The 25,251-nt window shown below is 43.4% G+C and overlaps 1 protein-coding gene across 5 annotated transcripts in view; it reads left to right on the plus strand.

Moving 5' to 3' along the window:
- Zmynd8 (Zinc finger MYND-type containing 8) overlaps window positions 1-25,251 on the plus strand; it is a 427,013-nt gene that overhangs the window by 223,218 nt on the left and 178,544 nt on the right. For 2 of the 5 annotated variants that reach the window (XM_071675755.1, XM_071675759.1), the window contains exon 1: window positions 24,719-24,881. The exons of 1 other annotated variant lie outside the window; for it this stretch is intronic. In XM_071675755.1, the coding sequence (XP_071531856.1) occupies window positions 24,857-24,881 (25 nt within the window). In that variant the 5' untranslated portion in view covers window positions 24,719-24,856. Of the gene's footprint in view, window positions 1-24,718; window positions 24,882-25,251 lie in introns of those variants that run through there. 2 more of the 5 variants (XM_071675760.1, XM_071675764.1) reach the window with 2 other exon arrangements.

The following is a 25,251-nucleotide window of genomic DNA, read 5'->3' on the forward strand; positions in this document are numbered from 1 at the left end:
CACGGCACGGGCAAGACATGCCATAATGAAGACCATATTGGGTAAAAAAAGAAAAAGTGAGAAAAAAAGATTGAAAAGATGTATCTGAAATCCTCAGGTGTTGGTGGTTATATTTCTTATAAAGGTTATAGGAGGAGAATTCCACAGTTCCTCTGCTCGTGGATGGAAGGAGGCATCACAACGGCCTATCCTCGTGTGGCTGGTACGACACACAGAAACTGTGGGAAACACAGCAGCCAGTCGCATGCCTCAGGTCCAAGCCTTTATGGCGTAGACTCATGCAGACAGCTCACTCATACAGGTGTCAGTATGATACCTGCAGAACAGGGAGAGAGAGAGAGAGAGAGAGAGAGAGAGAGAGAGAGAGAGAGAGAGAGAGAGAGAGAGAGAGAGAGAACAGCCACATTGAGGTGGACAACAAAGTATTTGTTTCTGAGAGTTGCTCGCGTCCACTCTCCCTCATAGGGAGACATCCATAGAGCCTTGCTAGCTTTTGACCCACAGACTTCGGGACGATGATCATGTTGGGAGTTTCCAGTGGGAGGAAGGTGAGGATATGTCCAACAGGTTGAGTTATGGCGTGTTGAAACTCGAGAGAGAGGAAGACGTATGTCCCAGATTACTGTACTACCGCTTCCCTATCTCAAGGTGCTGGCACAGGCCTGCGTGGAAGAGAGAGGAGTTATGTTCCCTCACGGGGAAGAGATCGGGTATTAGTATGAGGAGGAGGAGGTGGAGAGGGAAAGTGTATCATAGTGTGTTACGTGGAATCATCTGCGTACGAGTGAATAGTGTTCGATCCTACAGAGAGTTATGGAGAGAAGAAAGAATGTTTGCGCGTGTGTGTGTGTGTGTGGCTCTCTAGCAGTGATCGTTTAGATTCTCTCTCTCTCTCTCTCTCTCTCTCTCTCTCTCTCTCTCTCTCTCTCTCTCTCTCTCTCTCTCTCTCTCTCCCCGTGGGCATGAAATAGATCATTCAGATGTGCCGGTATGGCTGGGTGATGATGGTGGTGGTGGTGGTTGATGATGAGGTGTGTGGTGGATGCCATGAGCGTTGTCATCCACGCCATTATAGGCAGCACTGAGCCACCACCATGGTTGCTGGACCGTTGGCTGATGGTGTGTCATTCGTGGTAATAGCGCGACCACCTGACCCGTTACATGTTTATGTCGGCCTTTAGCTGGAAGCCTGACACGGGAGTCGTCTCCAGTATTTATGTTCCAGGAGTCTGGAACCTGGCCTTCCAGACTTAGGGTTTACCACAGTCCCCGAGACTTCGAGGAAGGGGAGGGCGGTCCAGGAGGCTGGAACATCCTCATTCCAGGTCCGGTCTTCCAGATGTGTTGCTTGAATCCCCCCGCGGGGGACTTCGAGGGGACGGGTCTTCCGGATGTGCCACTGAAGTCCCCTGGGGATCTCGAGGGGACGGCAGGAGGCTGGAGCACCCTCATTCCAGGTCCGGTCTTCCAGCGTGTGTTGCTGGAATTCCCCCGCGGGGGACTTCGGCAGTGACCAGGAGGGGGGTTGATGTTGTCCAGGCTCGAACTCTGGTTGCAGAGCGTCCGGCCGAGTTAAAGGCACTGTGCCAGTCTTGGGTCAGCCAAGCGCCTCCTCCTGACGCCTTGGACTCCGAGGTGAACGGACAGCAGGAGATGAGGTCCTCCACCAGGCAACCCACGTCATCTTCTCGGTCCAATATACATTTCTCGGCAGCTGAAGCAGGTGAGGGGTGGGTGTCTTGTATGTCTCGCCCACTTTGCGTAAGAAAGAAGAACAGTTGTTCTGTACGTTGGTCCCACACAACTGCTGTGTTGCTCATAGGTCTTGTAGTAACGTTGTTGTGGGTGGGGCAACACCGTTGGTGTGGGTGGGGCTGTGTTATTTGTGTGGGTGGGGCTGCAGGGAAGCGTAGGGGATTAATTGGTTGGGTTGACCTGGAGGTGTGTGTGTGTGTGTGTGAGGCAGGACCAGAGATTACTGCTTCGTCTCGCCCCACAGGAAGCGCCTCCCTCACCTTTGGGAGGGGCCGTCTTGGGTTGACCCTCCTTGATACATGACCTGACCCACCTTTCTGGTGGTATGTTCCTGTTGTCTGGTCGATGATGATCAAGTCTTAAAGGTCGACGGAAGATCGTTAGCCACAGTCTTACATACACACACACACACACACACACACACACACACACACACACACACACACACCCAAGATCTCCTGTCTGGAGCCCAGAAGAGATGAGGCATTGTGGAGCGTCCAGCAAGAGTCGTGTCCTCATCACAGAGTACCACGTCCAGTGGACTTGTGTCTCCCCTTTCTGGTGAGGCATCACCTCTCCCGGGCTGGCGACACGACAGGTGAAATCCCTAATGAGCTTCCCTCCTCCAGGTGTCACTTCTCATCTCTTACAAGTGTCGGGTCTTCCCTGTCACAGTCACCATCTGTTGATGTCGTCCCACGGTCTAGCCTAGTGTCCCGGTGTCCCATGGCGGGAGGAAGGACCTCCTGGTCTAGCCTAGTGTCCCGGTGTCCCATGGCGGGAGGAAGGACCTCCTGGTCTAGCCTAGTGTCCCGGTGTCCCACGGTGGGAGGAAGGACCTCTTGGTCTAGCCTAGCGTCCCCTGACGACGCCCCGCGCCACCAGCCACGCCTCGCGGCAGACGGGAGGGAGGGGTTCGTAGTCGTCTTCGTTTTCTTCTGCGGCAGGAGGGTCGCTTGCTCGTGGGTGACTGGATATTTAGATTGACGATGATCCACGCCCTTCCTCCTCGCGTGTACACGTTATTCCCGAACGTGGGGCCGCGCGCTGCGTTGAACAGCCATTAAGCCAGTGTTCCGGTCCTCGCTCGTCAGATTTACGGTAAAGAAATAGAGATAAAGAATCCACTTCGTTGAGGAAAGATCACACGGAAACCCATTAAAGTCTCCCAGCGAGAGAGAGAGAAAGTTTACTCAAATGAAAACGGGAGAAGTTGCCAGGTAGAGTCGACATTTTTCTCTTCATTCTTTCGTCGTGCGTCTGATCAGGGGGTGAGGAGGCCTGGCCTCTCTGGGGGTGGAAATACAAACGCCCCCCCCCCCCTTGTAACTAGGGGGTGGTAGTTCGTGTGTATGTATGTTCGTCTCATGGTCATTTATACTGCTGGCCTCACACTCAAACGCCTCTACCTCCCGTGTGAGTGAGCGACGTCCTTCTTGAAGGAGTCTTTTTTTGGGGGGAAGCATTTTAGCGTTCCTTCTGCAGCAGATGGTCGGTCGGTGTGTGTGTGTGTGGTGTGGGGTATAATGTGATAATAGAGAATTCCAACGAAGATCAAGCTAGCCAGCGCAACCCCTCTCTCTCTCTCTCTCTCTCTCTCTCTCTCTCTCTCTCTCTCTCTCTCTCTCTCTCTCTCTCTCTCTCTCTCTCTCTCTTCCCCCTGGATGGACTGTTAAAGAGTGACGTGTGTGTTAGCAGTAATGGCTGAACAACCAATCAAGGGTCAATAGTCGTAAATCCTAATGACACACGCACACACACACACGAACACATAAAACTTGGTTTTGAATTATAACGTTAAAGGTTTGCTTGAGTGTCCATAAGCCAGCTCTGGGTCGGTCCTATGTGTATTCCTTTGTTATATGTGATTAACGTGTATGTCCAAGACATTGTTTACTCAGAGAGACGCTAGGTTAAAGGGTTAGCTGTAGTTAACGCTTGTCACCACAACCACACAGTATATGTGGTTCTACCGTGCGTTTATGTACTTAAGGGTTTAACGGCTGTTAGATCGTTAATGGTAGTTACGCAGATACCAACTCCTATGTGGAGTATACGATGTCAGATTTTTTTTTTTTTTTTTACTGTGATTTTACAGAAGCGTAACGTAACCATTGCTCCCCATAGTTGATTGGTTGTTTGGTCTTGAGGTATGTCAACTGCCGGGGGTCGTTGAAGGTCGTCCTTGTCAGAATATAATCACCAGTCTTAACTACCTTGAACACTTGAATTCCAGGACCATATACATTCTGACGATGTATAGGATAAACCATGATATACACTATGTATATCCATGAGTCATGCACGCACTTTGTAAGCTAAAACATAAGTAAATGTAGGAATATTTTGACTCATGAATATTTGGCGACTATTCAAACAAAATTAACTTTTTAGATACATCTTATTTTCTAAAGTAATTTCGGAAGTACCATTTGAAAGTGTAGATATATGTGACTATGGCATTATCGTATGAATATGTGAATATAACATTAGTCGTATGAATATATGAACCTCCTGCTGATATGTTTTATCGTCTTGGAAAAATAAGGATTTTAATCCCTAATGAAAGACATGACAAGGCAGCGGAAGCCGCCATGTGTCCTGTTGTGTTCCAGTGATGCGTCCAGAACGGTAACTCGGACCAACGAACATTTACTTCTTTTGAAAAAATGTTTCATGTCCCAGTTGCCATTTCACTTTTAATTCGACAAGTTTTTAATTTTCTCTCTCATTTCTAAATAATGTCAGGTTTGTAGACGGAGCCTCCTTCCCTGATTAAACTGGGTTAGGTTAATTGAGTTTATTGTTATAACTGAAAACTCTCTTTATATAGTACAAGAAAGACTTCCTCATTTTTTGTCTATTCTGTTTTCTTAAACAGTAAAGAGGGCAATGATTTTAAATCTATCTTATTTGTTGCTTTATATAAGAAAATATCTTACTTTTTACGAAGTTCCTCTCAGTGCCCGAAGGTCGAAAAAAAAATACTTATATTTTCACAAGCTGTATCGTCTTCCATTGCACAAGTTTTCCATTGCAAATTAATATTATTTTCCTCAACCTTATAATTCACGACTTAATGGAATCATGATGATCCCAACCACTTTCCGCCAGGTGTGTATACGATGATCAATAAGCAAATATAATGGTGCAAGGAAAGTACGAAATAACTATGATTTTCCAGCGTTGACATTAAATATATACACAATGGGGTACACGGTGTGACGGATCCTGAACGGAGAAGTGTCACTCAAATGGGAGCCACTAAACTCAACCTACATTACGTGATCTTGATGGACGAACTCGGTCGCATAAATATTTGACCAAGATTGAACACGACGCTAAGTGCAACAATGCGTTTGTTCTCATTTTATTGCCCTCAAAAGCGATACAGAAGGAAGGTATGGCTCACATTCCCAGTCCTCAATCACAGAGGCGACACACCTAAGTGGCACGGCTTCATGAATAACACAATGGGAAAGTATACAGCATTGGACTGAGAGACGACCATTGACTCCAGCGCCACACAAGCGTTTGAAAAAGCGCAAACTATTTCCCCAAGCGCGGGGGGTGGTTACGGGACCTAGTAGTGGGCGAACACAGAAGTACATAATTCATGAATGAAACTTCCGTACTATGAACTACAATTACCCATTCATAATTTACGCATTCATAAATTACGTGGGGAGGAGGGGGAAGTTTGACGTCACGCAACTTTCATTTCAAATCCATTGTTTACATATACAGGACAAGTTGGCTGGACAAATGAAAATAAATGTCGGTATTCCTATTAAGAGATGTAGATGATATGATCATGTTTCTCTGGGGAAATATAGAGATATTGTGGACATTAGTCATATATACATATAGACCTTAACGACATTGGAAGTGATGAACGGATAAATAAATATTCCCGCCTTTTTCGTCGCTCGTGTCTGCTTGAACTGATCGATTGGTTCTTTTTTTTTTTTTCATCTTGCCGAGGAAACTGATTGAATATTCATTAACCTGTATGTCAGTTAAAGCTCTCAGATTTAGTTACACGAAAGGTTAAGCTCTAGACTTGACAGACGAGCTAGATGCCAAAGCTTATCTAATATACAACCCAGAGGTTAGAGCTATAATATTTCACCTATTTAGCGCGAGACTTTAAGGCAGCCGTTCCGATATTTTATCACCTGAGGTGGTTAGGTTCCGCTCGTTTGCAAAACATTAAAGTGGGAAAACATTTTGTCAAGTTGTCAGTTAGGCGAAGCTGTGGAGAATACACCCTTTGGCTGCATTCAGACTGGCAGTCCCGGGGGACAGGGGGGGGGTGAAAATATTTAAATTGGACTCTGCCATTACTCTTTTCGACATGGAGACCGTACATAGACGCCTCCTGAATGACATTTTGGAGGAATATACCTCGAATGCAGAGCCATTTTGAATTCTTGCGTATATATAGATGGCTGGGATGGTCTTGACTTCAGCCTAGGAAGTTCCACGTACCTTGTGCGTTCTTCTCTTTTTTCTCTGGAGCGATGTGACACAGTGACAGGTCTTTGACACCTGCTCGCTTGGCACAGTATCATGCTAGACACCTGCCCTTGTGGCACAGTGTCAGCCTACACACCTGCCCTTATGGCACAGTATCATGCTAGACACCTGCCCTTGTGGCACAGTATCATGCTACACACCTGCCCTTGTGGCACAGTGTCAGCCTACACACCTGCCTCCGATGTTCGTAAATGAGGATATTACAAATGTCGGTAAGTTCATTTTCCGACGAAAATGATCCATCCCTTGGCGTTTATATATTCTATATATATTTAACGAAACCTGAGTATCAGTATTGCTCACCGAATAGTACATCTGCCATATACACTGCCAGATGTATATGGTCACTTGCACTTATACACATTCATTGATATGGCACGTTACATAGAAGTGCTCTGGGTCACTTTCCCGTCCCGCATGTGTACAGCTCAGCAGATTTTGGACATTTTTAGATATGAGAGTGAGTTCTGTAGATCAGGAATGTATATTATGAAAAGAATTGGGCCTAGGACCGACCCCTGTGGCACACCACTAGACGTCCAGCCCAAAACCAGGCTACACACTGCTGTCTTCCATGTGCATTTGAGCTGATGTAAAAGTCTCCTGTGAGGTACTGTATGGAAAACCTTTTGGACATCTCAATATACTACGTCAGACGGTCCTTTTACGTCCCAAAGTCTGATCAATAGTAACATGATTAATAACATGATACCAAGAGATATTTGTCAGACAGGATCTTCTATTGTGGATGTGTGTTGTGTCGAGGTGGGTTTACTGTAGCCTAGCCAATTAATTTTTGCGAAGTCGATCTCCATGGAATATATATTTTTGTCTCGTTAAATATTTTTTCCTCTTAGATACATGTCATAATCTTTCTTCAGTGTGGAAATTTTTCTCTATCCTGCACAAGAAATAGCTTAATCTTTAGGTTTTTTGTTTTTTTTTACATGCTTTCAAACGAAGTTTAATTGGAAATCTATTTTTTAATCTGGCCTCTGAACCTATATTAGAATTCCGTATTTTCAATTTTCCTGTTGAAAATCTTCATACGAACAGCAGAAATTCCCCTGTCACTATGCCATCACAACTTTATAAGAAATATTAAGGTTTATATTGTGAAATAATTTACAGTCTACGCGAGAACACATTTTTTATGTTCCAATCATTTATTATTTACGTTGGCCCAAATGATATACAATTGAACGTAAGTTTTAAAGCTTGTAAAACTCATTAATCATATTTCCATTTTTGTGACAATGAGCTGAACAAATTGTCATGATTTGTATACGATTATCAATTAATTACGCGACCTTTTTTTATTTTTTTGTTAAATAACTAATTTGTGAATATCATATATTTTATACCAGTAACACGTGGCTAGATAATGAATTATATGACTAGGTTATGTAATATGCCTGCATCACATGACCAGATAATGTCTATTTGCATATCACAAACCTGAATATTAATGTGAATATGTGTATGGGCGCGTTCGTGATTTCTACATGGCTGTATCACATGCCTGTGAGAATGTATGAAATTAAATGTATTAAATGCATATATATCTACTTTACATGTCATTAAATGTATTAAATGCATCATATATCTACATTACATGTCATTAAATGTATTAAATGCATCATATATCTACATTACATGTCATTAAATGTATTAAATGCATCATATATCTGCATTACATGTCATTAAATGCATCATATATCTACATTACATGTCATTTTTTTCTGTATCATAGGCTGGATGGTGCATTGAGATGTGTAGTCGTAGTAGATATGCATGAATAGACGCATCCTACTTGAATGCATTAAGAGCTCGTAGAAGAAAACGGAGTACGCAGTTGTTCTGATAGAAAACGTAGATTATTTAGCGATGGGAGACTAAGGTAAAATGTTGTTATAGACCCAGAGTGATGTGCAAATATTACCGGAGAGAAATCTGCCATTCTGCCCGTCCTTAGAATGCAAAGATGCCACAGAGGAAAAATATCTTTTCCACTGTGTTAACAGAGGACGTCTTCTGCAGTGTTACTTGAACGCCAGTGTGTTCGAGGACGACCTCTTAACGATGATACTTAACACCTCAAGTCCGACAGCTTCATCCTCGACTGTTGATCCATTAATAGTTGTCAAGGGCAAACTCGTGGCATTTATATGTTTTGATCATGATACTGCCAGGGTTAGGTCATCGTACTCCTGAACTTAAGTTGTCGTACTCCAAGTTTTAAAGTTGTCGTAATCCAAGTGTTTTGACTATCGTAATCCAAGGGTGACATTATCGTACTCATTGTTAAGTCATCAATCCTCTGGGGTTTCGGTCGTCGTACTTCGGGTGCTAAAGTCATCGTTCTCTCTGGGTTAAGTCATCGCACACCAAGTGATAATCATCGTTCTCTGTGCATTAAGTCATCGTACACCAAGTGTTAATCATCGTTCTCTATGCGGTAAGTCATCGTACACCAAGTGTTAATCATCGTACACCAAGTGTTAATCATCGTTCTCTGTGCGTTAAGTCATCGTACACCAAGTGTTAACCATCGTACACCAAGTGTTAATCATCGTTCTCTGTGCGTTAAGTCATCGTACACCAAGTGTTAACCATCGTACACCAAGTGTTAATCATCGTTCTCTGTGCGTTAAGTCATCGTACACCAAGTGATAATCATCGTTCTCTGTGCGTTAAGTCATCGTACACCAAGTGATAATCATCGTTCTCTGTGCGTTAAGTCATCGTACACCAAGGGTGAAATCGTCGTACTCTTGTTAAGTCTCCGTTTTCCACAGGTCATGTCATATTCCAGGGGGGGTTTAGTGGTCGTACTCAATGGTCGTATTTACTGGGATATAGAATAGGATTTGCACCCCCGTCAGCGCGTCTGTGTCACGCTGAAGACCTTTGACTAGTGCTGTAAACTTTGGTATAGCATTCTCCTAGGCTTGCTATGCCTGTGAACCGCCTTCATAATTCTGTTTCTCGTGTACGTGAGATTCTGTGCCGCGGTGTGTGGGGGAAACTGTGCCACAGTATCGGATGCACGAAGATGTCAGGATCTGTCACACCAGGACCCATGACACAGTGCCAGGATCTATGACACACTGTCACGATATGTGGCACAGTGTGTCATGATATGTCACACACTGTCACGATATGTGGCACAGTGTGTTATGATATGTCACACACTATCACGATATGTGGCACAGTGTGTCATGATATGTCACACACTGTCACGATATGTGGCACAGTGTGTTATGATATGTCACACACTGTCACGATATGTGGCACAGTGTGTTATGATATGTCACACACACTGTCACGATATGTGGCACAGTGTGTTATGATGTCACACACTGTCACGATATGTGGCACAGTGTGTTATGATATGTCACACACACTGTCACGATATGTGGCACAGTGTGTCATGATATGTCACACACTGTCAGGATCTGTGGCATATAATGTCAGGACGTAAGACACAGTGTCTGGATCTATGCCACAGAACACGAGGATCAGGGTTATGACGGCCTACCACTGTTGCCAGTCAGGTGGAGGACCTTTAACACAGCGTTACAGTGTTACCAACCAGGGAGGGGAAAAATTTCTTTCTGTGTCGCCATGTGAAGGTAAGGATTTTGCCTCTGTTGGCAACGGTGACGAGGGGATCCTTGCCACGTTATTGCCAGTCTGGAGTTGTGGTTGCCGCCCCCTTCCCCCCCCCCCCCCCCCACTCTGTACCACACCATTGCCATCTAGGGGAAGGGCCTCAGCCACAGTGTTGCCAGCTAGGTGTAACGACCCCCCTCTGCCACCCTAATGGCCTCGTCAAAAACCTTTGGAAGTGTTGCCATAAAACCCTTGGCTGCAGGAGGTCACGGAGGAGGGGTTATGGTCCGGTGTTAAGACACAAGAGCCTCATTAGACCTGTTTACCTCGTGTGGTCTCTCATGAAAAGTAGAACTCACTTATGAACGTATTTCTCTGTCTAGTTTTTGGAGGGAGTTGGCGACGCTTGAGTGTGTGTGTGTGTGTGTGTGTGCGTCAGGCGTAAACTTTGCGTGGAATACATTGTATTGTTGTGATTTATTTTGTAAGGCATTATGGTATTCAACTAATTTTTTTATTTATTTGAAAAAGTAAAGTTTTGCCCGGAAGATATTTACAACATTGTGGGTTTTTTTTTTTTTTAATTATTGGCGAGAAATTTAACTTGTGATAAGGATTTTTAAACGACTTTTCTGTTAAGTAGAGATTCACTCAAATATTCTCCCATAAAAATTTGAAGTTTTTTCTTTATTAAATTTTCATTCTTCATCAGACACATAATCATGTAAGTGATTTTTGTGGCTTAGATCATTATTGGTCGTATTGTACCAGAGAGAAAAATGTACGATTTGTATAACTGGAAATTAAAAACTGATCTTCAGTCCGAATATATATATATATATATATATATATATATATATATATATATATATATATATATATATATATATATATATATATATATCACTTGAAAGTTATTTCCTTTTTTTTTTCATACAAGAGCAACATCAACTTTGAGTTGGTGTGAGACGCATCTTGTTGCTAAACTTTTATAATGAGTCAGGAGGAGAGCTGGTCCGTGGCTCATCATCATGTGACCATGTGACCTGCGGCAGGTCACACCACACCTGTGACAGACCAGCGCGGGACCCCGTGCCTGGCGCGCGTTGCTGGTGTTCTGGCTGGTCCATTGTAGTCATGGTATATCACTCACAGTTCGGTGTTCCTGTCTACACTTAGTAGTATTTATAAACCCAAAGATACAGTTTGGTAACAGATTTTCGGGTGACCTGAAATAACCAATGTTTTAAGAATTTTTATCTGTTGTAACAAAACGTTAGAATACAAGCCATTTTATGATGATTATACTCAGCTCAAACACTTGGTTATCTTTGGTCTATTTAGATGTGTGTGTGTGTATATATATATATATATATATATATATATATATATATATATATATATATATATATATATATATATATATATTATCCCTGGGGATAGGGAAGAAAGAATACTTCCCACGTATTCCCTGCGTGTCGTAGAAGGCGACTAAAAGGGGAGGGAGCGGGGGGGCTGGAAATCCTCCCCTCTTTTTTTTTTTTTTTTTGATTTCCCAAAAGAAGGAACAGAGAAGGGGGCCAGGTGAGGATATTCCCTCCGAGGCCCAGTCCTCTGTTCTTAACGCTACCTTGCTAATGCGGGAAATGGCGAATAGTTTGAAAGAAAAGAAAATATATATAGTGTATGTGATGGTCTTTACCACTGGACAGACCCTGAGACCTCTTGGCGTTCACTCTCGACAGCGATCATTTTAGCCAGCGTCTCCTGGCGATCACTGTAGCCAGCGTCTCGCCATCGATGCTGATGATCACCTCGACTAAGGTTCTCTCGGGTCTTATAAAGTTCGACTTGGTTTATATATATATATTTTTTTTTTATCTTCATTCGTTACATTTTGTTGAGCGCAAAGCACTATTAGTGTAGTATGACATCACATGCTTACATAACTAACATCACAGTGTTTATATTTGTGAATCAACTTTTTTTTTTTATAATGTCCCAGTGTTTACCTATCTGACGTCACCAGGTTAACATTAACATCACCATGTTGAATATGACGTCACCACTGCACACACACACACACACACACACACACATACAGTAGTTGCTATCAAAGACTTCCTTACCTCAGTGCTGTAACGACCACCCACCACCAGATAATGGTTCCTTAAAACGACCACCCACCAGATAATGGTCCCATTTTACGACCACTCCCCAGATAATGGTCCCTTACAACGACCACTCCCCAGATAATGGTCCCATTTAACGACCACTCTCCAGATAATTCCCATTTAACGACCACTCACTCCTCACCAGACAACAGTCCAGGTTCAGTTGTGTGTTCTCACCGGCTCACTCACTCTCCCATGAACTCAATCATGACCAGTCCTTCACACTGTTATTCTGTGATTGTTCATCAATGCCTTAGCTTCATTCCCTTCTTTCTCGTCTACGCTGAATGTCTTCCATCTGAGTGGCAATGTTATCAACTGCATTTGTCAACAATTACATGTGTGTGTGTGTGTGTGTGTGTAACTGCCTACACTCGTGGGGCGCCCCATCACTTGAACTTTCTCTAGTCTCATACATCTTTACACACGTCTGTGTATACTGTCCTCATATCTACCTCACAGTTCAGTGTATTCCATTCATTCCCTGCCGGTGTACGAGGCGCTCATTCACTAGTGTTGTACACTGGTGTTGCCCCTGCCTCTTAACCTGGTCTCTGTGTGTACCATATCTTTACTATCATGTTATCAGTTCTGCCTGCCTATGGTTCACTCCGGAGGAAGAGGAGGAGGAGGACTGTCGCCTTCATTGAGATCAAATCATCTTCAGTAGATTAAGAGGAAAACATTGTCGTCGAAAAACTTTTCTCTCTCTCTCTCTGGAGGAGTCCACCATTGTTCCCCTGCTACTGGACGTAGCGCAGCGCTGAAACTACAGGATCCCCCCTTTAAAAGGGGGTTCTGGTGTTATATTATTTTGATTCATGAAATTTTGTATCATTAGGAACGTAATGATGATTTGCTGTGTCAGTTATGAAAATATTAAGTGTTAACAATATATGAATCTCATTACACCACACTATGCCTCACCCCACTACACTGTGTCTCGCCCCACTACACTGTGTCTCACCCCACTACACTATGCCTCACCCCACTACATTATGCCTCGCCCCACTACACTGTGTCTCACCCCACTACACTATGCCTCACCCCACTACATTATGCCTCGCCCCACTACACTGTGTCTCACCCCACTACACTATGCCTCACCCCACTACATTATGCCTCGCCCCACTACACTGTGTCTCACCCCACTACACTATGCCTCACCCCACTACATCTCACCCCATTACACTATGCCTCATCCCACTACAATATGCGTCACTCCACAACACTATACCTCATCCAACTACACTATACCTCACCCCACCCATTACACTATGCCTCATCCCACTACAATATGCGTCACTCCACTACACTATACCTCATCCAACTACACTATACCTCACCCCACTACACTGTAACTCACCCCACTACATTATACCTCACCCTACTACAATATGCGTCACTCCACTACACTATACCTCACCCAACTACACTATACCTCACCCCACTACAGTGTACGTCACCCCACTACACTATACCTCACCCCACTACACTATACCTCACCCCACTACAGTGTACAACACCCCACTACAGTGTACATCACCCCACTACACTATACCTCACCCCACTACAGTGTACGTCACCCCACTACACTATACCTCACCCCACTACACTATACCTCACCCCACTACACTATACCTCACCCCACTACACACTGCCTCACTAAACCACGTTTTCCCTTCCTTGTGCCTTCGATTTTTCCTCATTATATGAGGGAGGACTTTGGCAACTCGCGAGACCTCATAAATGAGAATCAAGTGAACGTTCAAAGCTCCCCGGTTGAAAAGCTTCTTACCTCAACAACCCTTCCAGTTTCCAGAGCCTTCCATCCAAACCTCACAACCTTCCAGGATCGTTTCAAACTCCATTTCTTGTTAGGAAGGAGAGCGTCTTAGGGTTATAGGTCCGCCATATCAATAGCTTCAGGTATAGAAAATATTCTTGAACGAAAACGTCTCGTACCAGACCAGACCAGGACCAGACCAGACAAAGACCAGACCAGACCAGACCAGACCAGACCAAGACCAGACCAGACCAGACCAGACCAGACCAGACCTCCTCCTCCTCCTCCTCCTCCTCCTCCTCCTCCTCCTCCTCCTCCTCCTGGTGAAGTGGGCTCAATTTCAGTCGTACCTTCGTGTTCGGGTTCGACCCTGGGCGGTTCTGACGTGTAGGGTCGCAGCGGGAGGTCAAGTGTATGTGTGTGTGTGTGTGTCTTGCGGAGGAGCGTGAAACAAGCATCGGTCTGCGTAACAAGTGTTGTATTACGTCATTATTGGCCGGAGACTTGACTGGTGAGTGTGTTGGCCCGGCTGGTCAAATGCTGTCAACCCCCAGACTTGTGATCAGGGCTCAGTACAGGCAGGAATGAGAGCCCTCTATACGTAGAGTAACTGCTGATGATGTGTCATTGTGACATCTATACAACACACACACACACACCAGGTTGTGGCAGGTTGGTGCTAATGTTCACTGGTTACGTATGGCTTCTCAACTTCGTGTGGAGGATGTGATCATGCCTAACAGGTTCATATAATTGTAGTTATGGACTCCAGCGTTTCCCACATTGACTCGTAGGATACAAGTGGAGTTTGGAAAGATGTAGGTTGGAAATCGCACTCACGTACTGTTGAATTGGATGAAGGCTCTGTTACCTTACACCAAAATACTGATATATACCTGTATGTGTGCGTTACTGCATGTGTGTGTGTGTGTGTGTTTGTATGGTTCCGTGCTTGCCTTCGTGATTGCGTGTGCTTTACGAGTCTTTAGCGCAGTTTCAGAGCTGTGGTTCACGTGGGGGGTAGCGTGGAGGTAGCCGTGGGCTACAGTGGAGCGGGAAGGTCTTTCAAGGAGGACAACTGTGAGGACCATCTGCTGACGATGATGTAGCCTCGTCAAGGATGACCCTCTGCCTCTGGGTGTTGCTGCTGACTGACCGCGGTCTGGGAGCACCTCACCCTCACACTCTCACCCTCACACTCTCACCCTCACTCACTCTCCCTCACACTCTCACACTCATTCTCTCACCCTCACTCTGTATTCTGATGATTCATTTCAGTTCATTTCCGATAGACGTGGATTTGTTTAATGTGTTCTCCCTCTGCCGTCATGTTACGTTTGAGGTATGAATTGCACCTGCTTTATTATATGAACCACACGTACCTTATATTGTAAACCACACGTACCTTATACTGTAAACCACACGTACCTTATACTGTAAATCACACGTACCTTATACTGTAAACCACACATACCTTATACTGTAAACCACACGTACCTTATACTGTAAACCACACATACCTTATACCGTAAACCACACATACATTATACTGTAAACCACACATACCTTATACTGTAAACCACACGTACCTTATACTGTAAAACACACGTACCTTATACTGTAAACCACACGTACCTTATACTGTAAACCACACATACCTTATACCGTAAACCACACATACATTATACTGTAAACCACACATACCTTATACTGTAAACCACACGTACCTTATACTGTAAACCACACGTACCTTATACTGTAAACCACACCTACCTTATACTGTAAACCACACGCAATTATGTAAACCACACCTACCTTATCATAAAAGCCTCACCTGCTTCATGATGTAATCCACTCGTCCCTCAACCATACTTCTCTTACTAATGAAGCAACTTCGCCTTGTGCTTCGTCTCGTCCTAATCTCATGGTCCGTAGAACTTCCTGGTAATGAGGCCATGAGGTGGTGAGGCCATGAGGTGGTGAGGCCATGAGGTGGGGAGGCCATGGGATGCTAAGGCCAAGAGGTGGTGAGGCCATGAAGTGGTGAGGCCATGTAGGTGGTGAGGCCATGAGGTGGTGAGGCCATGAAGTGGTGAGGCCATGTAGGTGGTGAGGCCATGTAGGTGGTGAGGCCATGGAGGTGGTGAGGCCATGGAGGTGGTGAGGCCAGGTGATGCTGACTCTTGACTGCCACAGTAAGGTTCATCAGTCACCTAATGATCTCCTCCAGTGTAGGCTGGACTCACCAGCTGCTGATCACCCCAGCTGTACAGGGACTGATACTCACCGTTTACCGACGTCTGCAGAGTTAACCGTAGAGTTCAGTTGCCACATACGTCATCTGTCATCTGACGTACAGGCCAAGCTAAGGAGGAGTTCAAGCTAAGGTATATGCCAAGCTAAGGAGGAGCTGAAGCTAAGGTGTAGGCCAAACTAAGGTATAGGCCAGGCTAAGGAGGAGTTCAAGCTAAGGTATAGGCCAAGCTAAGGAGGAGTTGAAGCGTGGGTATAGGCCAAGCTGAGAAGGAGTTCAAGCTAAGGTATAGGCCAAGCTAAGGAGGAGTTCAAGCTAAGGAGGAGTTCAAGCTAAGGAGGTGTTCAAGCTAAGGTATAGGCCAAGCTAAGGAGGACTTGAAGCTTAGGTATTGACCAAGCTAAGGAGTTCAAGCATAGGTATAGGCCAAGCTAAGGAGGAGTTCAAGCTAAGGTATAGGCCAAGCAAAGGAGGAATTCAAGCTAAGGTATAGGCTAATCTAAGGAGGAATTCAAGCTAAGGTATAGGCCAAGCTAATAAGGAATTCAAGCTAGGGTATAGGCCAAGCTAAGGAGGAGTTCAAGCTAAGGTATAGGCCAAGCTAAGGAGGAGTTCAAGCTTAGGTATAGGCCAAGCTAAGGAGGAGTTCAAGCTAAGGAATAGGCCAAGCAAAGGAGGAGTTCAAGCTAAGGTATAGGCCAAGCTAAGGAGGAGTTCAAGCTGAGGCATAGTTCAAGCTAAGGTATAGGCCAAGCTAAGGAGGAGTTCAAGCTGAGGCATAGTTCAAGCTAAGGAGTTGTCTGTGCCTCTTACCTCCTGGGACGTCTCACGCTGCCTCCACCACTACTACCAACTGACCAGCGGTGTTTGAGGAACCCCTCGCCCTGGAGGGTGTGGAAAATGGTCGTTCTGAACGAAGGTACGGTGATTATAAAACCAATGACGTCAATCGACATTACAGGTCATTAGCATGGTGGTTATAATACAAGTGAGTGGCTCTAAATAGGAATAAACAAGCGTGGAGGACGATAAGCGTGGCTTGCTCTCTCTCTCTCTCTCTCTCTCTCTCTCTCTCTCTCTCTCTCTCTCTCTCTCTCTCTCTCTCTCTCTCTCTCAGTGAACGAACACTTCAGTGGCTCTCAAATGTCGCTCCTTAAGCCCAGGTAGGTTGCTAGCTGTCTGTCTCCTCTTCCGGCATCACCCACAAGTGGGTTGTTGGCATTCAGTCCACCACAGACACACAGTCTCTCCATCTCACACATAACACATGACAATACGTCACTCACACGAATCGGTCGGTCATGGTAACTAATATATATACTCACTCCTGCGGTAAGCGCTACCCGCCCGCCCTGCCCTTCGACAAAATCTTACCGTAAGTACACGTTAGTAAGTAAGTAAGTAAGTAAGTAGTCGACAGCGAAAAGATAGAATATGGATGCCAGTTTTGAACAGAAAAAAAAATCGTATTCGTAGCCTTAGTCAAAGTTGATGAATGGATACGAACGATCCCCTGGGTATATGTGGGGCAAAAAAAAAAAAAAGTCGAGTCCCGTTTTTCGTTGTTTGGTCAGTAGCCAAACAAGCTGAAATTAGGAAAGACAAAGAGAACATGAACTGTACAATGTACAAAGACGAATAAAGATGTAATTCACGCTTCGTAACCGACTGAAGAAATTAGAGAAGAAAATCTACGATTAAAATCTTCACAATATGAGACAAACAAAATACTTGAATCTTCAACAATTCCTGGGAATATATTGTGAAAAAGGCAGCATGCAAAAGCTTTCAAAAGTCCAGCAAGGAAAACAGAGAGTTTCTTCATTGTTTAGCCCAGAAAAATTACCATCTGCATGGAATGAGAATTGGAACCTTTAAGAGAAAACTTGGCAAATAGCTGAAGACAGTCCCAGATGGACCCAAGATAGACGACAATGTGATATGTGTGGCGGAAGAGAACAACAGTTTTGTGACACAAGCGTAAGGCGTATGGACCAGACGGCATCTGTCCTCGAGGTTTAAAGTAGCGTGCCTTTGGACTTGCTCCTGTGCTTGCTCGTCTATTCCCCATCCATATAAAGACAAAAACGTTTTCCTGTTTCAAAATGTCTGTACATTGGCACAGCTCAACCTGAAGAATATTGACCGTTCTAATCCTTCTAAAAGTCTTTTGACGCCTTCCCCAACCCCCATGTCCTTATACATCTACCGTAGCTTCTCTCTGATTATCAGTACGACTTTCTCAAGGCCAGATCCATTGATATCCTTTCTTAATAACGTCTGATGACCATATTTGAGAGACTTTAGGGAATCCTGTATTGTTGCCCCAGATACATCCAAAGCTTTTGATTGAGTGTGGCGGCAGAGTCTCTTATCTCCAACAAGCTTCCATCTTTTGGCTTCCCTCCCCACAGTCTCTTCCCACGAACATTGATCTGTTCCGTAGTTTGTCGAGGGATCAACCTCTCCAATCTTTCCATATCAACAGAGGCGTCCCTCAAGGTTCCGTCCTGTCCCGTGCACTCTTCCTCCTTTATCATCAGCGACTTTCTTCCTTAAACGGATGAATACAAATACACTCATACGCTGACGACTCAACATTGTATTCCTCCATTTCCTTTAAATTCGCTCCATCTCTTCTCGTTCGATCTTAGCCTCGTATCGTCATAGCTTCCTCTGTAGACTCAGACAGGATTTTCCGTGTGTGGCAGACACGACCATATTAAGTTCAATGCCTCTGAAATCCAACTTTTTCTCCATCATCTCTCATTCTAAAACCCTTCACACAACTTTCCCATCTCTTTCAGTGGATTCCACGACTCAATACGATGATATACTTCGTATCACGTAACGTCTAATCTCTCTTGGAAACGCAGCATTATACGGCTAACTCAGTCTGCCGCTGAGGAACTGGAAGAAGTGTTTAGATGGCGCAAATGATTTTCTTATGAACGCATGTTCCAGTTACACAGAGGATTTGATCCGTCCTTGTTTAGCTGTGGAGGTTCTAGCTCTGCATATTTACCAGACAGGGTCGGGGTCCAAAGCAATCCGACTGATCAACTCTCCCAGTGTGACCTCGAAACTTTCCTGACATGCCCAGTGCCACATTGTTGGCTCGCGTTTCCCATTTCTGCATATATTGATTACTCTACCATGGTTTTGATTACTCTACCTTGGTTTTGATTCCTTTACCTTGGTTTTGATTACTCTAGCTCGGTTTGTACTCCTTAAAACTGGCTGTTTCTGAGCTTCGGGTATTAACTAGACCACGTAATGATGGGTTAGCAACTGCTTCACATGGTTAGGCCAACTGTATGGCCCTTACCAATTCAAGAGTGAGGTGTTGTCATATCTGTTTCATCTAAAGTTTGGCTACGATTTTATTTATCATTGTTTTATTAGCTGAGTCGGCACGGGCAACTTAAGCCTATATCGAGGTCTTCTTATATATATATACATATATATATATATATATATATATATATATATATATATATATATATATATATATATATATATATATATATATATATATATATATATATATATATATATATATATATATTTATATATATGTACCGTAGCCTAAGCCAGGTACCCATTTTATTGACCAACCCCTAGAGGTGGATGAACAGCGGGGTTGACTGTGTACCGAATGTCACAGCCAGGATTCGAATCTGTGAGTTCGGGCCGGGGCGACCTTGAATGCTTGCTTCATGGTCTGGAACGCTGACAGTTCCTGCACAGTGTAGACTATTATCTGGGTGTGACAGGAGCTTCGTGTATATATATATATATATATATATATATATATATATATATATATATATATATATATGTATGTATGAAGTTCTAAGAACTTTAATCACCGTTTTAACATTGGTTTATCGTCTAACATAGATCGGCTAGTTAAAGTCGATAGCTATAACCTGAACACCTCAGTCCTTATTTAGGAAAGAAAATTCAGTTCTGTGTCGAACTTAACAAGTGAAGCTGCTTCGCTGATGAATCATGAGAACCCACCTTAAGTACGGACCAAAAAGATAGATGGATTGACTTTTCCGTTTAGTTCTTCCTTCCTCTGTCTCACTGTTGGCAGTCTTCGCCCCCTTTATTTGCTCAATCCCTTCCCTTCTTTCCCTTCCACCAATGTACGGCGTAAACCCTGACAAAGCCTAGATTAGTAATACCTCTCCGAACACGTACAATAACACACAAAACAAGACACCTTCCCTACCTGGCTGTCCTTTCATGATTAATGTTTTTCTCCGTCGTATTCACCTGGTGAAATGTTTATTTTCCACCTAATCTTGCCCCCCCCCTAAGAAGACTGGTTGGTTGGTGTCCGTGGTGTGACCGGGCGAGGCGTGGCTTTGTGTCAACAGCGCACATTGCAGGGGGGGAGGGAGCAACGCCTGACCTTCCCACATTGGTGATGGTCGATCCGCTCCTCTGACCTTTGTGGTTTGAAGTCCACCAAGTTTCGGGTCAGTTGAAATTCCGTTTCGGCTGCATTAAAGAGCAGCTGTGACACGCCAGTTCTTGCCTCCACTCAAGTTTCTTTAAGCAAGTTTTGGTGGTATTTGACGAGTTGGAAGTTCTCAAAGTGTTGATATATACCCCCGCCTTGTTTCTCCACGTCGAAGGATGTGAACTGGTCTAATCCGACGTCTTCAAGCTAGTCAGAAACAGTTATAGTGTCTTTGTTGACAGAATGACGAATCTTAATGAGGTGTGCGGTTAAATACAACCCACTGAGACAGCAACAATGTCCGAGTTTCACTGTGGAAGATAATCAGTGACTTTAACTGCATATGTATATTCGTTTTTATATTTCGTAGTAACTTCGTGTGACTCTTTGACGTTTTATTAGTTAATGCTTGGGGGTGTAATTATTTGGCTTTACCTCACGCACAGAGAACGGGCGCTCAAGTGACATTTCGAAAAATTATCTAACATTTGAACGTCTGTGGTCAAACATTATTATAGAACACATCTAATAAGCAGGAAATCTAGATAAAGATACTCTAGACGTGGATGATATGCCTCTGAATTATAAGTGTTTCTGAAGTGAATGTTTCATCAGCACTCCGTCAGGAGGAGGAACATTAGGAAAAAGTGTAATTTCAATAATCAGTAAGACGGCCCGAGTGAAGGCCCTCCACGAAGTACAACACGAACCAGCTCTGCACCATCCTAAAGACGTGCACAACCCGAAGCAGACACACACACTCCTCCCTCCCTTCCCTCTCAAAAAATAACTATTCATTGTAAACATATGTCTAACATGCATCTATAGATCAGATCTGGTAATCATATAAAATGGCGTGATACACATAAGCATTTTGAATTTTCATTTATAAATAGAAGTTGCCTGAAACATAAAAAAAAAAGAAAAATTATACATGAACCCGAAAGTTCACAAACTTTTCTCATCATAAAACACTCACAGTGATATCACTTGAGTTTTGAAAGTCTAGCATTGAAAACAGTAAGAATAATAATAATGTGAAATCTGAAAACCAGTAATTTCGAAAAGTTTACCAACGGAAAGATCCAACAAATAATTGATGAACTTGATGTCAAAAAAAAACTTAAAATAATCTATTATCTACTTTTTAAGGATCAGGTTCAATGGCCAGGCTATCATACCGAAGGATCGTACCGTCGGCCTTTTAAGGGATGTATGTATCATCCTACTCGAGAGCTACACCGTTTGGTTGTGCTGAAGGATCGCATCTCGTCGTGCGCAAGGGTCGTAACTTTTGCCTTTAAGGGGTCATTGCAGCAGCAGCAGCCCACCTTACTGCTTCTTGGCAGGAGAAACTCTTATCACAAAATGACGAGACCAGCTGATAAAGATGAAACTGAAATTCCTGTTAAGCACAATGACTAACTGGCTGACTGACTGGCACCAGTTTTAGCGCATTTGAGTTAGGCTATACCGACCAGCGAGGCTATGACGACCAGACTTTACAATCTCAGATAACACTTTTCTCCACAGGTCCCAGACCTAGTTTCTGCAGTGTATGTGTGTGTGTGTGTGTGTGTGATAAAATCCCCTTTGAATGCCTTTTATGAGCCTCTAGAACAGCCAACGCATAATATACCCTCCCCGCTTTACTTAAGAGAGGCCATTTACCACATAGAACTGTGAGAGAATTAAGGGAGGAGTGTGGGAGGAATCACGGTGTACTCCACCAGTAGATGGTAAAGGAATGTATAATCACTGTTGGCCAAACCCCCTCGAGAGGTGGAAGATACATCATTACCAGTGAAGCCGAACTGAACAAGTTCCTCGGCTGGTGCTGTTGGCCTTCCCTCTCGTCCAGACCCATGATGTAGTCTTCATCCCTCGGCCAGACACCAAGATGAAAAGACACTTCATTTTCCTCTTTTTTTTCTTACTAGCCCTAATTTACGTACGAGTAGTACTCCCAGTGATAATCACTTCGTTTTTTGCTTTATATTACTTCATTTCTCCATCATTCGACTCTTCACTTAATGATTATTCCTGTCATGGTATTGACAAGGAGTAGTAACCCACGTGTTTGTGGCAGGGTATAGACTCAAACGAACTTATGATTAAACTAATAAAGACTTAAGATCTGACTTGGAAGAGCTGCTACCAGGGGGGGCAATCTGTTGCTGTTGTCTGGCCCGGCAACACCAGAGGAAAAAACGCACAGTATCAGAGGGAACGCCAGGCCACCATTCTACCTTCTTTTTAACGCGTCTTTCACAAGCCTATCTCGACACCATTAACCTGATTGTTACTTTGGCTTCATCGTAACCTGTATCTTTAGAGTTTATCTTGAAAATTAGCGATGTTGATTGGTATAGGAAATATCTAACATTCAAGATGCATTAACATTAACGTAATATAAGATTATTTTGACATGTACGTGAAGCCAAGAATCATAAGTGAGAAGGCATATGTCTGAGTTGAAATTTCGTTAAATCATCAAACAAAAACTATGATTCACTATAGCTTTGAGTCGGCCATGTACGTAGAGAAAGTGTATGTCGTCGTACAATTAATATCCTTAACACCTGCAGAAGGTGTTCAAGATTTTTCAGATGTTGGATACAGCATGTCGTTAACTTTAATATTAGCTAAACCCTGGCAGGTGATAGGCATGAAACGCAACCAACCAGTAACTTTCTTTCTAAAATGTTTCTTCCTTAAAATGTCAGTTTTTATAAATCACCATTTTTCAAGTGTCATCAGAAGCACAATAATAACTTTGGCTTAATAATGGTGAATTGATTAGCTCCCTGATGCGTTCCCTTAATAGACAAATAGTCAAAATAATCTTATATTACGTTAATGTTAACGTTAATGTAAATCAAATGTATGTGAAATATTTAAATCGATATGGTTATTTCATTAATATGACTAAGATGATTTAGATAATTTATAGGGTATTATAGAGATATATAGACAATTTAGATAGTATATCACGTAATGTAGATATACAAACATATATACTTACATTACATGTACATATATAAATGAATATATTCTTCTGGGTATCTAAAATCTTCAGTAAAACGTATTTGTGAGCTCATGGATTGAATCTATTTAGGGTGAAGCAGTTCCTCACATTTTACACAATACATACATCCACCTAAGAGCCCTCCACTCTGCAGTAACACATGGGCCAACCTGTGCTAGTAATGGCACCCGGGCACACACACACACACACACTCGACCTGTGCCAGTAATGGCACACCCGAGAATGATTGGCTGTCATTGACAAGAGCCCGTGCCAAGCTTTGTCTTGGCGAATCTTTTACACACACACACACACACACACACACACAGACACATGTATCAGAATGGGTAATGGGGTACAGTCCATTAACCGAAAGGTGTGGGGATCGTTTATATATCCAGTCTATACCGCCCACAACACGGACAAGACCTGCCATCTGTTTGACTAGATTACGTTGCCGTGTGATTGTAAGGACGGTTAATTAGTCATAAAAGAATGCGCCTTTAAGATATATTTTCACGAATAGGAGGACTGTAGTGACCATCATTTAGACAGAATTATGCTAAGAGACTGATTTCCAATCACCATTACTGAAATTAATAATTCCAGTAAACACACCCCTTCATTCACGGTCTTGATATCTCGTTTTCTAAACTTGGAACAGTTAGCGTTAAACTGTAAACATAAATAGGTGGTAACAATTCATAGAAAGCCATAAAGATAAACTACAGAGAACATGTTCATGGAATTTCATAGTTTTAGAATCGTCAACAACTAGTAGGCTTCTCAGAAAAATCCAAAGCTGTGAAACTGGCAAACGATATCATTAAACTAGGTAAAAACATATACAGACGTTACGTTCATCTTGAATAGAATTATTCATAAGTTTGTCAGCCATGACGAGAGTGTGTTTAATAAGATCTAGCAACAGCACAATAGCCTTACCTGTAATAGCGCTAACTGGTCGCCGAGCGTACAACTGAACCACATTAGTTGACCTGCTGGGCTGTGGTGTTAAAGCGGTTCGAAGATGACGAGTCAAGCCAGCTGGAAGTAAAAGTCAGTCTTGGAAAGTCGTTGTGCGGGAGTGGTCGGTGTGAGAGAGTGGTGGTTGGTTGGCGGGACCCGCGCGCGCTGCCTGCGAGCCACTAGGATACGCGTTAGTTCGAGGCGGACAGTGGATTATTACGAGTGTAACCTTGTGCATATAGTCATAGAGCAAGGGTTCTGCATGCTGCACGAGGAAGGAACGAAGGGTAATTGGTTTTTGTATTGTGTTTGACACTTTGTGGTGGTGAGGTGTGATGTTGAAATAGAAAAATGTTCAATGTAGTGCAACGAATACAAGGAATAGCCTGTGGACTTTCGTGACGTCAGGTGGGAAGACTGCGTCATATTTCCTCAATAATCGTGACAGCAACTCTGTAAAGCATTTAGTGTGTATATATATATATATATATATATATATATATATATATATATATATATATATATATATATATATATATAGTTACGAACATGTGTGTGTGTGTGCTCCATGTTCGTATGTGTGTCCCTTTGTTTATGGTGTAGGTGATGTTTTATGTTGTACGATGGCAGAGAAGGAGGGGGCCAGGGCCTCCGTTA

The sequence above is a fragment of the Panulirus ornatus genome, chromosome 21, assembly GCF_036320965.1.
Source record: "Panulirus ornatus isolate Po-2019 chromosome 21, ASM3632096v1, whole genome shotgun sequence".
NCBI classification, from domain to species: Eukaryota; Metazoa; Arthropoda; class Malacostraca; order Decapoda; family Palinuridae; genus Panulirus; species Panulirus ornatus.